The 17,042-nt window shown below is 38.5% G+C and overlaps 1 protein-coding gene across 3 annotated transcripts in view; it reads right to left on the bottom strand.

Moving 5' to 3' along the window:
* PIK3C2G (phosphatidylinositol-4-phosphate 3-kinase catalytic subunit type 2 gamma) overlaps positions 1-17,042 on the bottom strand; it is a 216,761-nt gene that overhangs the window by 115,834 nt on the left and 83,885 nt on the right. For all 3 annotated transcript variants that reach the window (XM_064515654.1, XM_064515657.1, XM_026107827.2), the window contains 3 exons: positions 12,462-12,650; positions 1,459-1,552; positions 147-241 (listed from right to left, as the gene is read on the bottom strand). In XM_064515654.1, coding sequence (XP_064371724.1) covers positions 147-241; positions 1,459-1,552; positions 12,462-12,650 — 378 coding nt within the window. The remainder of the gene's footprint in view (positions 1-146; positions 242-1,458; positions 1,553-12,461; positions 12,651-17,042) is intronic.

The raw sequence follows: 17,042 nt of genomic DNA, 5'->3' as shown, positions 1-17,042 counted from the left end.
CCCAGTACCGAAAAGAGAACAGAAAGGGTGCAAAAAATAGCTTTCTTGTTGGTTTCAAACCAAAAGAGAGTTTGTCACTGGAAAAGACATGAATAAAGTTCACTGCAAGAGAAAATAGCTATAGTAAAAATAGCAAATAATCTTACCAGTAAAGCTGATGGGCCACTTGGATGCTCTGAAGAGAGCGATTCAGTAAGAGTTTTACCAGAGGACTTTCAAGACTCCATTCAAACTTGAGCACCTTAACAGATAGATTAATAACAAGAATCACTTACATGTCGGTTTTGCTGCCTTTCCTTTACAATAAAATTAATCAGAATCATTATCTTTATGTGGCTAGTTTGAATGAAATAATCCAACATATGGAAAATGCCCTAAAAATGCAATGAGTAAAGAAACTTCAGGACATAAGTGTTTGCCATCATCTTTTAGAAAGGCAGTGATCATCAGGATTCTGTTTGTGATAATAAGTATGGAAATATGCAATCCTCCATCCTTTCCCTCCTTGAAAACTAAAAATACTATATTCAATGTTTTACTTGATTATTTGGTTCAAAAAATAAACTCCATCTGAAAACCGATTTGTGAAACAGAAGCTGCAAAAAGAGAAAGGAGGGCCTAAGCTTCCTACAGTGCTGCATGCTGCAAAGGTGTGAGAATATCATTACTTCACAGTAATGGATTATATAAATATGTGTATATGCACAAATATATAAACATATATGTATACAGGTGTATATGTAAATATATGCGTGTGAATGTGTGTATATATATAAAAACCACAAAAGAATCTGAGGAACTCCGAAACACAGAACTGTAAGCACTGCGTGTATTATACAGTGTGACACAGTAAGGACATAAAGCTTTGAAGGTGTCTGGCTCCTCCTTAACTACAAAACAGAACCTATTCAACCACAAAGCAATTGCTTTCAAAGCAGTTGGGCCCATAACTTGTAAAACATTCATTTCCAGTGAAAAGCAATGTACATCTCTAAAGAGACTATTCTATACCTAAATTGCCCGGTTACTATGCGCTGACAATAATTTTCCCTATAACTGTGGTATTTGTACTTCAATACTGTATATAGCCATCAAGAAAACTGATTCATTGCAACAGCCTTTGTTGCTTTGACTGCAGTGAAACCCTGACACCACTAGCCCCTGCTCTGACGGTCATAGCAGCATCTCTCTTGTTCAGATGCATTTTTTTTCTTTTTTTTCTGAGAAAAGGCCTTCTTGCACTGCACAGAAAAATTCACTCAGCATGCCAAGAGAACCACAGTCTCTAGAGGAATCTATTGCTCAGCCCTGTTGGTTAATTCAGTCACTGCATCAGCTGATTAGTCTTTCTTATTTATTTCTCTTATAATGTATCAATCAAACTGAAAGAATCTGAAGTGTTTAATGAAGTTATTGATCTGGACAGAAGACTTCCTTGGCTATCAGTTTCTTCCTTACCTGAACCAGCTGTGGGAGGTATTCTAACAATTCATCATTTGACAGATTTTCTATTTGTTGGACTGCTGTTCTGCGAATATCTTGATCTGGAAAACTAGAGCAAAACAAATAGATATCGTTAAGAGCGAACCACTGCTGATGCACTGCTACTCTCCAGAGCTCTTACTGATACAAAATGTTAGAAAAACAAGTTTGCTCTCAAAATGGAATAAGAAAAAAGTCAATTCATTTGCTTTACTGTAACAAGAGTCAAGAAACACACTGCAGATAACTTAATTGTATTGACTGTTACAATGCCATACAAGGAAAAATATCCCGCAATACTGATCTTCAGATACCTTTTTTAACTTGAGCCATCATACATTGTAATTTCCTTTATTTGTATTGAAGTATGAAGCAAATTATGGGCCTTCCTTTGCTGTTCTTATTTAGCTGAAATGAAAAATTTCTGTGCCGTGGAAACTTTTAACAGTCACTTGAAGGCTTCTTTCATTCTGAACTCCAACACAAAAACTTGAAATTTCCCACCAAAAGGGTTTCAGATAATTTACCCCAATGTCAACTCTTCTGGTTCATATTATAACACAGTAAAATATTTTTAAACAGAAGTAAATTTGAAATGGAAAATATGTTTTCTTTTTAATTTTCCTAAAGGAAAATTTTGTAAAGAATTGACAGGTTTGTACAGAAAGGTTCCAAGTCAGTGAAACAGCCTTTTCTGATGTGAAAATGTTCAATGAATATTCAGGGTAAACTATTCTGAACAAATACCAGCTGAAACCAGAGTGGATGCGGCCTGACTATAGACTTCACCATGGAGCTCTAGAAGTAATAATGATGAAAAGATGGTGTAGCAGCACTGACGAAACAGGGAAAAGAGGCTGGATAATGCAGGTGGTCAAAATATTTTTAAGAAAGAAGAAGAATGCAATCTAAGTGTAACCTGACTGCCTGATCAAAACTGACTCTTGACTTTTTCTGTCTTTTCAGAGGACTATTTTTAAAGTGTTTCTCAGCTTTTCAAGGCTGAAAATGGTCCTTTAAGGATTTCTGAAATAAATGCAATATAAAACTGATTTCCACTTTTGATGTGCTGCAGATGTGACTAATAATGATATTCGCAGAACTTCACATACACAGAAGTGAGCTAGACTGCTTCCCAGCTGGCCGTTCTGCTGCTGTCCCGTGCTTACAGGGAAAGGCCAGCAGCAGAGGCCTCCTTCTGGGTATTTCTGTTATGTGATATTATCCTTAACGACTTGTGAGTACTTGCAGCCTGTCCATTGCCATCCCAAGAGCTCCGTCTTTTCTGTCTTTTCCTGAAGCAAGGTGGGAATGTTCACACAAACCTTTCTGTTGCCAGAGCCGCAAGAGCAGCGAAAGCTCTGCCACAGGGGCAGAAATGTCTTCTACCAGCACCACAGCCAATTAGATAGTGTTCAAAAGAGCTGGTGGGCTGAGGGCACGTCCCTGCCCCACAGAAAGCAGTGAACCCCACCACTTCTGACCGATAGGGCTGTTGCACTCTTCTGAAAATCTCAGTCTTGGTCTCACTGGTTTGGCAGCGTAGGCGTACATACAAGACGAGGAGTAAAGGCCACAGATTTTGCTGTCAATTTGGCCTAGAGGAAATCCCTTGAAATCAGAACTGTCATGTATGGCAGACAGCATCATGGGGCTGCCGGTATTACTGCTGTATGTGTTCAGAAAGCAGACTGCTCTGTTCCCAGCTTTCCAGCCAGCACCTTTTGCCAGCAATATATCCACTTGAAAAATAAATCAGAAGTGAAACACAGGAGACAGTACCACATTGGCAGCAATTATTGCTGGTTGCTAGCAAGAGAGAAGGAGAAGAACTTGTAAAGGTAAGTGTTCAGAAGTATAATGGCACTTTTAAGTTTAATAAACCTAAGCAAAACAATATACACCCCTCACATATGCTTTGATCATCAAATTAACTGCGGGCCACCTAATAAAGACATATACATTTAGAAAACAAATGGTTGATAGTTGGACCTACTTGAAAGGCCTGGCTTCTATCCCACAATCATCTGCTACCTGTAGCACTCTCAAACTCCCCTTTAACAATAATGCTGGGTTCAGATTTTAATATTTTATTTGTCAGTTATGGCACATATTTGATGATTTTTTTAAAAAGTCTATAATTGTTTGCCTAATGATGAGAGGGTCTTGATGGGGAGGGAGGGAACACTTTATAAATAAATTAATTTAGTCCCAAATTAGCCTATTTTGCAAGGGTTAATTTTTATTATTTTTTAATTCTAGACAACCTATTAGGAATATGAGGTTGCTACTCTAATATTCACATACCTATTAAGAACAAAACACATTTGAATAAAGACTGCATATTTAAAAAAATTAATTCCGTGTACAGCATCCTATCATCTAATTACGCAATTGCTCCAAAAGCTTGTGTGCCAAGACTGTGCAGATAATATGAAAATCAGTCTTTCCCTTTTCCTTCTTGCCTAGTTCAACAGGTTACTGAAGAATGAAATATGTTCTTTATAGGCACCAAGTCAAGCAGAAAAATGTTATTACTTAGTTACTGCTTGTCCTTACTAACAGCCGGCATTTGAATATATCCAATGTTATGACGAGAGAAACTCCTGTATTTTTCCAGCTAAACAAAGAACAACAAAATTATCTTGATCTCAGCATTTCCAAATAATCTAACACTTGATTTCTTTCAAATTAATTTGCCAAAAGTCAAAACTAGGGCCGCATCCAAGTTACCAAAAGTATTTCTACGAGATGTGATTAGAATAATGATGAGCTCAAGAGCATAGGCACTGTAGTGAAAAATCTAGAGGTCAGTGTGTTTCAGGAAACATGGCTCTTGTCACTCTGTTCTTGAATGAGATTTTTGGGTAATTTATTGCTCTTGGTTACTAAATTGTTTCCTTCAGCACGTAAATTTCAAGGTTGGCTTGAAGCTGAGTTGAGCCATTTTGAAGAAATGGCATGTCCTCTTAACCACCTGACAATTTGTTAAGCCTCAAATATAATACGCACTGCTCTCTTGAATTCCAATGTTGTTTAGAGCCACAGGAACAGTGGAAAAATAGTTAATGCTATCTGTTTTACCCCATATATTTATATTTAAGAATTTGAGCAAACATTTAACATCCTCACAAACATTAGAGTTACAGTAATACTTACAAATTCAAACACTATTTTATGGTACTTATGCTATTCGTGCTTACATTCATAAGCTTTATTTGTTAAAACCCACTAACATGGTAAAGTCCAGAAGCTGGTCTGAATAAAAACCCTACCTTTCATGCTGCTGGAAACTCTCTCTTCTTGTGGTCTTCTAATCAGTTAGGGCTAGAGGGGTTTTCCGGTGAATAATCTGGCAAACTTCTGAGTGCTGTGTCAAATCTGATTTCAGTAGTTCATAAATTACTCTTGATTAGAGGACACAATTAATTGATTTTTTTGGCTCAGTGACCAAATGCAAGAAATCGCTTTAGGCCTAGGAGAAGCAGCTTTGTAGCATGGAGATTAGGGGACACCTGAGTTCCAGGGCTTGCTACGACAAATACATAATGATTTACACCTCCTGAAAACTCAGTAACCAGGCAGATAAGATCACTCTATCACAGTGGAGCCAACAGTCCCATGCTCAGGCCAGTCCCCTAAGAAGCCTGAGCTCATCAGGTCAATTTTGGCAAGGATTTGAAATACAGGCTATCGCAGTCCTGACTAGCGGCTTATGACAGCAGCTTCTGAGGGGCAGGAGATTCAGCACCCCCCCCCCCCAGCTCTTTTATGATTGTTACCAAAATCCCTTTGTGAATTCAGCTAGAAAAATAGCCTTAAAACAAAAACATTATAACAATGCTTGTGTGACTTTGTGTTCCTTTGTGCATTTTTACTACCTGAACTATTTAGTAACTTTGACCAAGGTTTCCAATTACTTTCAGTCGTCTAGATCATCTTCTTTTTTTCTTGACAAATAAGCTATTGGTCAATAAATATTAAATGAATAGAACTAGTCTGTTCCCCAGTCACCTGTCTGTCCATGCGGGGACATATTGTAGCTTTCTTTTTTTGGTTATTTTGGTTGTCCTTTTTTCAGATAACAACTACTCCACAAGGATTGTGACTTCTTCTTAGTTTGTTCCATGCTTACATATGCAGGAACACTACTGAAGAAAAAGCAATATGTAAATGATGGTTGCTGTGTCTAGTCCTTAGCAACAATTCACACTATGAGGGACTTCCAAGTTTCCCCTTCAGAGGCTGTCTTGCAACCTGGATTCTTCTGAAGTTATGAAACTGATTTCGTTTGATACTTAACTTCAACACCCCTTTTGCTTTTTCAAAATCACACTGTTTTATTCCTTCCTCCCTGCATAATGCAGATGACTGCCAGCCATCCATTTTATAATTTCGCTCTAAGTAGTTAGGTGTCCCTTGAGACTTTACAACAACTTCTGAAAAAGTTCAATTTTGAGCTGAATGAACATAAACTACAGTTTGCTTTAGAAGTAAGAATAACTTATGGTCTTTGATTCTTTTCATATAGCTAGCCAGTAGGGAGCTATTTGTCTACCTATATTTTTTAGCTAAATCAGACCCAAACAGAAAAGTTAATGCTGCCACAGTGTTCTGTGGATTTGTGACATTCCCTTGAGATTTTGGCATCTGGCAAACAGTGACTTGATTATAAATGAGAAATAGATGTGCATTTCAGTTTTAACAGTTATATTATCCGAATTTTATTGCACAGTCTCAAATAGCTGGAGGATATTTGTCAGGTAAATGGAAGAGTACAATTCACTACATTTTCTAGCATCTGGGAGTCTCTGCAGAGAACACCTTTCATGTGCCAGCTTTTCTGCTAGAGGCTTGTAACATGCCATACAATTCTGCAACTCCCTTTACATTTTAAGTATGAACTTTAAATTCAGTTGCACTCACAAAAGAAAGGCTCCAGCCCCATGAAATGCATTTCATTAGGTCTGTTGGAAACGATGAAGGCAGAGGTAGCAAACTGCTCAAATCAAAATGGCAATTCAAACCCCAAAGCCCTCTAACAAGTAAAGGATAGCGTGTCACTGACAGCTGCAACTATGCTAGGGTAGAAAGTATAGAACAACAGTTTAAAAGAATACAGAGCTAAGCTTCGGGTGACAGTTATTATATGACAGTATTTAAAAAGCAATTAGACTGTACGAGAGAAGATATTTAAAGAATAACAGTTAGGGAAGTTAGTTTTAGCATTTTTGTTACAGTTAACACTAGCAGGGTTTCTTTCCTTTTTCTTTTCGAATTTTTTCATTCCTCTGAAGGCTTCTAAACAAAACACTGTGTGGGCATATGAAAACTAAAAAATGGTAAGAACTGGAAGGAAGTACAGAAAGGGCAAATACTATCATTAAAAAGGATACCAGATTTTCACAATTTCAGTGGGAAAGAGTAATACCTTCCCTTTTCATGGCAATAAGACATGCACACCCTTCCTCCACTGCCTCACACATAACAGAAAGAACCTTTTCCTGGGTTGCAAAGTTCACAGCCAGTTACGCAAGTTATTGCTTTGGCTGACAGACTGGTAGATGGATCTGTAGAATTTACTCTTGGAAAGCATACTTTAACTAATGTTCACATATAATGTCTACAAGATCTTCTGACTAAACCAACGAGTAACAAGTTTAAGATGTCATGGAGTCCCTATGGGAAACAATACCCAATGTTAAAAGAGGACAAGGATATGAAGAAATGAACAAGAAAGGTTTTCCCATGTGAAATCTGTATGGTTTAGAAGGTTCCCCTAACCTTGGAGACAAACTTTGTTAGCTGTTATGTTGAAGGAAGACAAAAGAAAGACCACACATGGAAAACTGTTGATTATTTACAGGTATAATTTTCTGATTAGATTGCACATTTAGGTACAGAAAGCATGCCCTTCCCTACATAGTTGTCCATTACTAGTAGTCCTTCTAATGTCCTTCATATTTATTGGCAAGGAAGCTAACAAAGGTCATATGTAGTGAAAAGACTAGGGAATTAATCATAGTCTACTGCTTATAATGAAGAATTGTCTATTCCTAACAAACTAGATCCCATAAAATAACATAAATTATCACTAAATTTCATGTACATTACTACAAAGCCATTTCAAAGCTTTATCAGTAGTCTTCTGTACAGCAAAGTATCAAATTAAGTTTAGATTTTTGCTTTGTTCATATCTTATTTCTTTGCATAAGCCCATGTTTGCTTTCCATATTGATATACAACTATAGCCTTTAAAACCAAATAAGATACAAACAGGGAAGATATGTACTGGCAAGATAAGCTTTTGCTGTATCTTTCTGATAAATACTCTTTTGGGCATTCTGTTGTGGACTTGCAGGAAACAGTCTAAATTCTGCTTTATTAAACAAACGACAATCTGATTCAACACTTCTAAAATGAAGCTTTCAAAGGTGCAAGAACAAAATCTGGCCTCAAGCTGCCAGGTTTGATTATAATTATTGGTTAGGAAGTGAGTTTCACAAATATTGGTATATATTCTAAACTCTGAAACTCAACAGATGCTCTGCTACGTAATGTGAAAAGCAACAGTAATACCATGAAAGTCATAGGCTGAGGGATACTCTAACCAAAACGGTGTCTTCTCTGGCCAGGGAGGGGTAAGAAAAATCTGATCTTTCCATACCCCAACGCCTCTGCCTGCTCCATGAAGGGGATTAAGTAAGGCAGTACAAAACCCCTCTTATACCTGCATGTCCGATCTCAAGATCCTTTGATTCAACACATGGTTTTAGGGGAATGTCCTCCTCTGTGCAGTTGCCCTGACACAGCAAGAATTTCACAGGAAGTTTTTAGGAAAAATTGATAAGCCTATCACAGAGGTAATTTCTTGACTTCAGCTGACTACTGATAAAAGTTCTCCCTTCAGAGTTGTCCCATCCTCGCACAGTGCTGGAAAGTACGATAGTTCTTTTCTGGTTGCTGTTTTCAGATTCCAGCTCAAAATCAAGACTTCCTAGCCACGATACCTGACTGCAAGAGTACTCTAGATATGCCAGAGAAAGGAGGATGAAGCAAACATTCAGTAGGAAACTCTGTGGGTGCTTTGAAGCCCTGCCATTTCAGATGAACTGAGTATTACTGTCAGGGTATTTGCTTTTTAGGTTAATGAATATATTTTGCCTTGCATTTAAAATAATTTGAATAGCAAAATAACCTGACAACAATTTGTAAGTACAGCTGTTCTATACATACCCAAAGATAGGCATGATAGCAATTCACCATATATGATGGCATTTATGACACTGGTTTTGGCTTCTCTCCATCACTAAGAAATCCCTCTGAGTAAACAAGTGTACTGGTATCATTTCCCTGGCTAGTGTGTCATGCAAAGTAGATACAGTTAGAGAAGCTCTAACTACACTAAAGCTTGGCTTTTTACCAAGCCCAGTAAGTGAAAACAGTGGTAAAATGCACAGGGCAACAACAAGCACTGTTGGGTAGGAGGGATCAGCTTTATACCCTCTGCCTTAGGAAAATATCTATTTTTCAGGCAGTGGTTTATAATCACCCTTCCCTGAAATTAGAGGTAAAGCTAAGAGTGTAAAATCTTATTCTGTACTCCCCTACCTCCTCCACCCCCCACCCTCATTGTGTAAAGAAACAGTCATTGGTTTTTAAATTGTTTTTTAAGCATTGGGCTATAAGAATCAATATACTTGATGCCAGTACTGGATGCAAGGTTGCTACTGAATTTATCTGAAATGTACGATGATTGTGTTTCCAATTTATGAAAGTTCTTCTTTTCTACTGTATTAATGAGTACATTATCATTTGGCTGCCTTGAGACGTGCCTGCAAAGTGGAAGAGCACAAGCAGAAGGAGAGACAGAAGGAGAGACCTGCTCAAAGAACAAGAAATGTCTATTGAACTCTACATTTTGATGTGTTGTGAACAGAAGATTTAAAAGTTTCAGCAAATTGCAAAAAGAGTTCAAACTCAGATGTAGGATAATGGGGCTTGATCAGATGGATCATGGTATGACTCCTTAAGCTCTGTGAGTTAGATGCTGACTTCTAACTTAGGCAATGAGGTAGCATCTCCAACGATTTCTTTCTCTTTTTTTTTTTATCCCTACAAATGTGAGCTTGAACTTAATCATCAGGACAGATACTTCCTCTTTACTTTAAGAAGGATAATTTAGACTCACCAGCCCAAGGCTTACAAGAGTAACTAGTGATTTTGAGTACACCTAGAGTATGTTATGGGTATGCAGATGCCTGCAGGAATTCAGAGCTTGCAAAATGAAGTTCCAGCACAAAAGGCATCCAAAATCCTGGACAGTTTGAAATTCTTGATCTTTATATACAAAGATATCATATTCAAGTGACACAACATATAGCTGAACTGTGGATCTCCTTGCCACAGGATGTTCTGAACACTGAATGTTTATGTGGCATCAAAAGTGACTGGAAAAATTAATGGAAGAAAAAAGTAAGATGGCTATTAAACATAAAAACTTCTGTCTCAGGACTTCTCTGAGTTGCAGATTGCTGGAAATTGGGAGAGTAGCAAAGTCCTTATGTTTGCCCCATTCTCATTGTCTTCCCCAGGCATCTGTTTATTGGTCACTGTTGAAGACAGGATGCCCTGACTGTCTGATTTAGTACAGATGCTCCCACATTCCTGCATTATGTTAGCCATACATGTAGACAAGGACGAGCTCTATTTCATTTTGCTTACCTATGATTTGATAGTGATGGTAACACAAGTCCTAACAAATAAACATGGATTCATAAAGAAAATTTCTTTCATAATCTGTCCATATTTTACATGAACATGGATCTTTCAGCTGTGTCTCAGTAATCACAAGAAATTAGAGAGTTTTATTGATGATAAGGGTCAGGAAGTGAGCTGAAGAATTATTAGAGCCAAGCATAATACAGGCAAGAGTTGAGTGAACCTTCAAAAACAGCTCAGTTAGGGAGCCTACAGTCCAAAGCCAGCGAAGGTAATGGTGAAGAGAAGCTGGAACCTATTTGGTGCTACTTTACTTTTCAAAATGATTGAAATCTGAGAAAAAAAGAACAAACAGAAGAAACCTCAGCAATCCATTTATAAAGAAATTGCTCTGCTCCTTCAGCTCTCCCAGTTTGCATATACACATCATTTCATAGCAGTTAAATCATGTGGCCTAGACCTCTTTGAAACCAGGAAACTTTAAGGAAATGTAGTCCCTGTGCTTCTAAAGGTTAGCTTCCCAATTGCTCACTCACCTATAAAATACTGGGAATATGTGGAGGACAGAATTTTTTTTAAAGACAACTTCTACTGCGATCCAGAAGTTCTTTAAAATGCCTGTGTGAAGTAAAAAACAGATTGACCTTATCTTCTGTGAGAAGGTGTAATTAAAGGGACAGACCAGCTAAGGTCATCATCAGAAGCACTTCTTGTTCTTTGGCACCGCTCACCACTGTTGGTGCCAGCAACTCCCAGTGGTGGCACTAGGAGAGACAAAGTGGTGACATCTTTCCATCTTTCATGCCAGAGACCTTTTTGCTAGCCAGAATGAACAGCAGGAACACTGCATCCACTACACACTGAGAAGCTTGGTGATAGGCTGAGTCGTACTAAACACCCTGCTAAATACCTCACAGGACTAATACTCTGCACCACACCCTGATGCAGACCTGCATCTTCAAGGAACAATCAAGCTCTTTGTTTGCAGAAATGCCATCCATACACAGAATCAAAATTAGATACAAGATCGCAACTGAAAGCCTGACAAACCATCTTAAAATCTTTTGCCATTCTGGGATGTGGACGACAACATGATGCCCATATACTCCTTTCTACATGGTATTCTTATAAATTAGAAATGAATTCTAATCTTTTAATAATGGTAAATAAGATACACATGAAATGCTCCAAAACCTGATCTTTCAAGATCTTTCTTTCCATCATTCCCACTAAACATAAAAAGGGACACATATGCACACGTGAAACTGCTAATATTTCAGTTCAGATATAAACCTGAGCCAGATATACTCAGGAAATCACTTCTGAAAGGACATAACAGCCTATGGCTAGGTTTATATTACTGAATAACTATTTTTAATAATGTGGAGGTGAGTTACAAGTGGGTACAGTCCTTATTCATCAAGTAAAGGTATAGGTGAAGTATTTTTTTCTAAAGGTTCTGTGTGTAATGAGAAACTGAGATTGCAAAGCAGGTGCAGGTTGGGCTTACCCAGACAAGCAAGGGCTTGATAATACAATATTTGCTCAATCATATCACACACAGGTTTGATTTTTTTGCAGGTCGCTTAACACAAAACACCTCCCAAGCTTTTGGAGGAAACGTAACTGCTGACACAGATTATGTCCCCTGACACCCAGTATTACATCATAGGTAAGACTATCGCAAACATCAAGAAAGCCTTCCAACACACAGTCAAATCCCAGTGTAATACACGGGGGTGTAACACAAGGAATCACAACTGAATTTATTCAAAGTGTTGGGAACAGACTCCAAAGTTTCATTCTTTCTACTTCATAAAGAGCGATTACAAGTGGGACTGTACATATTTATATGGTATCACAATCTGGAAGCAAAATTCAGTCCTCTCTATTTCCTGTTCCTGACTTCATGTCTGTGCAGTAGTTTGAACATGTGAAGTGCTAGGTAAGTGCTAAGTATTTGAGTGATCACCTGTTACCAGAAACTGACTGAATCTGCTATATGGAATGAAATACTCTTTTCATTATCCTGAAAAATAGAAAATCGTCTCAGCCAGGAAGGCAGGACTGGCTCATTCAACTCAAGGTCATTGCAGGAGTTTCAATTACATCTTCACTTTGACTCAGAGACAGAGCTGAAAGCAGACAGTCAATGAACCAAAGCATGATACTATGCTGAGCAAATTGAAGAGCTGAATTAATCAGCACGTGATCATTCTGTTTATTGTTATTTTCTGCCTTGGTTAATTTTTTCCTACCTGAAAGTCAGGAGCCCAAGCGCCTCCAGAGGGTTAGAAAATCTCCATCTCTTCAACACAGCATACATTTCTGACACAGTTGTTCGATCCCAACTGGGTGCACTGCCCAGCACCAAAGGAAGGGAGCAATTTTGATTATTGCAGTAGTAACGATAAAACCATAACATTCTTCTCTTTTGCTCTGAGAGTCTGGAAGAGAAGATTAGAAATTCAGTTTGAAATTAAAACCACCTGGAGCTTTGTGCAGCAACAAACTTTATTGTACAAAGGGGCCAAGTCATACAGTACACAGCTTTTCGGCTAAGTACTTGTCTTCCTTGGGGTATCATTTTCTGCAGACCAGCTCTTACAGGAAAAGTGGTACTTCTGCTCTAGATCTGTCAGCCTTGGGTCATATAAAAATGAAGTGTCAAAAGACACGCACATATGGTTATTTCACTTCCCAAGCACTCTCATTTTCCTTCTCCACTATCTTTGTTGTTGTTTTTGTTTGTTTTTTTTTGTACCAGGGCTTTCCAACAAAGACAACGAAACAGAGAAGGTGCAGTTCTTACCGGATAAATTATTGTTACATCGATCTGCTACACATCATCTCTAATTAACTGCTGTAACAACTAAGCACAGAACACTGCTAGCCATAGCTTTCATTCCTGTCCTTGCCTTGACTATTTAGCACAGATGTGCCTATTTTTTAGCATATTTGCATTTAAAATAGGGTTTAGGTACATACATGCATGTGCACAAGTACACAGGCATGCTCACGCAGTGATTTTTCCCTAGTATTTGTATGAATTTGAAGAGAAGGAAAGCACGTAGCAGCTTCTCCATTTGCAAGGTCTAGCATATCATGCTTCACTCTGCTTACAGAAAAGGATGCAATACTGACTTCCTCACAGAGATATTAGATGGCTGAATGACATATTGCTAAAATGCTTCATCATTACTCCATATTTCACCACAGAGAGGTACCTCAGAATAATTCTTGCTATATAACCTGATTTCTCAACAATTCAGATGTCTTTGCCTTGTCTATATTAAATCCTAGGTTTCAGTATCATCAGAATACAGAAAAAGAAATTCCCTATGAGATATGACAGAAAAGCTCTGACAGTCTTAATTTGATATCAGAGCCTTCAAAAGCAAATTTTGAGAGCACAAAGTAATCTCCAGTTGACACAAATCATTATTGAAGCCAAGAGGAACATGGGATTTTTTTGTCCTACTGGACTAGACCTGTGATCCATCTCCTTAGTTTGATTGCGCAATTCTGACACTGAGAAGCCCTAGTTATTTCAGCAAAAGATGCGAGAAATGTTGTAGAAGGCAGTGAGTAAACAGTTTGTTTCCAGGCAAATGTTTCATTATCTGGAAGTGTAAGCAGGTCTGAAAATCCAAATGTTTGCCTGCCTTCCAAAGTCGTCTTCCTTCTATTTGCAACAATTTGGGGCATTCTTAGCCAAATAAGCATCTTATCCCTTCTCGAATTCTGTCAAGACTGTGGCTTTCATAGCTCACTGCAATGAGTTCGATCGGCTATACTGGCCCTGGAGAATTTTTCTTCTTTGAAGTTTTGAATTGCCAGGCACTCAGGAACAGAGACTGGCTGTACAGAGATGAATATGCATTTTTTACTGTCACAAGAGTGAATGTTTATTCCTATCCACTAGGCAAATAAGCTCACAAATGCATGTAGTAGAAGAACCTACCTATGATACAAATTCCATCATGACTTTTAGTAATTATTTTAAGAAAAGTATCCTACTTGCGGTGTCAGAATTCACAGCATGACTTCCAGGACAACAGACACACCTCTATGTTTGTGCGAAGCAGAATTCACAAACAGAAAAAAGAGATAAAGGTAGGCCTAAGAGTCTATTGCCTATCTGTCTTGTTTTCCTTTGCATTCAGGCAGTATTCAGCAGGACAGTTCAGTTAAACGACCCCTTTTATATGTTGACTTTAAATAGAGATTTTTAAGCTTTCAAACAGCATTTTCCACACTAGACAATCTGTTGTTCAGATTAAAGAAGATAAAGCCTCTGCTGAGCTGACAGAAGGAGATAAGAAATCAATCCTTATATCAGGTTTTCTAAATCGCAGGTTTCTCCCCCCTACTTCACTCTAGAGGCGATGCTGTTTTCTCTTTCCATTCCTGTTCTATGCAAACTTTGATTAACATATTTTAAAGACCTGAGATGAAATTAAGGGTTTGAGATTTTCATTTTAATTTCTCAGTTGTAATAACAGTTTACATACACATATGATAAGACATTTAAGATAAGTGGTAAAAGTATTCTGCATATATATAGCATCAGAATATTGTTATGCTAATAAGGACATTTCTTTGGTTCAACAGGGATAAGGTGCTAATAAATCCTTTTTTATTGATAAAAATTTGGCTTATGTTTCTTTAGGTCAAGCTATTTCTGAGTTTTTTTCCATGAAATAACTACATTAAAATACCTATCCTTCCACTCAAGACAAACAGAGGAAACAGAGGAAAAAAAAATCTTATAAAAAACTAAATAATTGAGTAGTTTTCATTTCAATAATTTTCATTAATCCCTTTAGCTAAAGAAAGGAAAGAGCTTTTGTGAAAATGTTTCTAGCTAGTCCTAATTTTTATTCTGTGGGGGAAATTGTAGAAATGAGTTTAAATGCTTCTGAGCTGTTTTTGTTGTTCCGGTTCAGTCAACAAAACAGAACAAGACAAAAGGAGACAAGACAGAAAAGTAAAGCTAGAAAATGCAGATTTCTGTCCCCAGCAGTGATTCTCACTTGCTCTCCTATAGACAGACCAGCAGATTGCACAGTTTCACTGCCCTTTTTAAGTCCTGGCAGACCTGTTCCACTATCCACCTGATAGCCTGTAAGTAGCATTTCTATTCAGAATTCATAGCCAACACACTGTATTGATGACTGGTAGATAAACTAGGTTCTTACTAAGATGTAAGTAAGTGGCAAAAAGGAAAAGGGTAAGCTGGAAGAGAGGAAAAAGTAAGGCAGAAATAAAATGATGAATGAAGGAAGGAAAGATGGCAAAAACAAGACTGTCATCTTCCTCCCTTCAAACCAGTCTCTGATCCTTCCACTGGGAGCCACTGTGCACAATCAGGCGGTATCGTGTTCGAAGAGCAGCCATTATTTCAGATGGCTGGTTTTCTGTGGTTTTGTATTTCAAATATAGTAATCCTAACAAGAATCAAAGGCTTATATCTCAGCTGTTTTCAGAAGTCAGCCAAAGCTGCTGGCAATGACTAACAAACTCTCTTGGTCCTCCCTCTCTCGCCTGATTTGGTTAGGAAGCCAAAGACCACGCAGCAGCACACAGCATAGGACTGCAGGAGTGCAATAGCCATACGATAAAGTGCGCTTCCCTCCAGCCCCACTGATCTCTCCAGTGACCCGTCACTAAACAACATCCAAGGCCATAGGGACCACTGATCTAAGCCAGCTCCCAGGGGTACAGGGGGTCTCACAGGCGGCTGCTGGAGAGACCATCTGTTTGGTCCACCTACCAGAGAGACCCATGTCTATGTAACAAGAAGAGGTCCAAATGCCAGCAACCGGAGCGCGGCTGTGCACCTTGGGGACTTGCACATCTGGGTCCCAGCAGCTGGGAAAGCAGGGAGATCGGGGACCAGTTACTGCATAGACTGCCTTAGACCAACTGCTGGAGTGATCGATATTTTGATAATCGATACAGATATATATGTATACATATTCATCTGTATGTATACATATGTTCCACTGGTGGACTTCCATCCTGACCAGCCAGAGAGAAGGAACAAAACTGGTCTGTCCGTGCTGTTTATGTTTGCGGGAGTGCTGTGTGTTTATGTGGGGGCTGGTAAGGGACTGACTTCTGCCTGTGTTGACCTGCTGTCTGTGGCCAGCTGTTTGTGTGCCCTGTGCCTACTGGGAACATGTGCTCCACCTTGATAATGGCTGGAACTGGGCACACAGAGCCACAGCAGCCTCACATCCATCACGATGCTGGATGCAGCAGCCTCTAACAAAGACAGCCACACGGTTGGCTAGTTTTAACCATTTTTTCTTTTTCTGCAATAGGGTTAATAATATTTTCTGGCCTTTTACATATTCACTCTGCTTTCAGAAGGATCACTACAGCCTGAGAGAGCATTCTTGCATCTTCCAGTGACAGATATTCATTTATTTCCAAGTCGTATCTGAGGCTTGCAGGCCTGAAGCGTCATATGGACATATTGCCACTGAATGACTGCCTAGATTCCTCTCTTTCCTTTGACATACAAAAACAAGGCAGAAAGACATCTAGAAATTTCATGATAATAATGTGCTTCGATACAAAGATATTGTTACAGTTTTTTTAAATAAACTTCTGCTATGTCTGAAGAAAGTAAAAAAAGAAAGCTTACTTTGCCTCTGATAAAGATATAACAAAAATCACAGACTAGCAGATTCTGCCTGATCAGAAATTGCTTAATAAAAATGGACTTCCTTCATTCCGATGTCAAATATGCCATCCTTCACCTTGATAAATTATTTGGTTGACCAGCTTGCTCCTGAGATGGGATAACTGAGAACAACAAGCTGTGGAAA

The sequence above is a fragment of the Dromaius novaehollandiae genome, chromosome 1 (genome assembly GCF_036370855.1).
Source record: "Dromaius novaehollandiae isolate bDroNov1 chromosome 1, bDroNov1.hap1, whole genome shotgun sequence".
Classification (NCBI taxonomy): Eukaryota; Metazoa; Chordata; class Aves; order Casuariiformes; family Dromaiidae; genus Dromaius; species Dromaius novaehollandiae.
The sequence above is the reverse complement of the archived record's forward strand: the minus strand, read 5'-3'. Positions and strand labels throughout refer to the sequence as shown.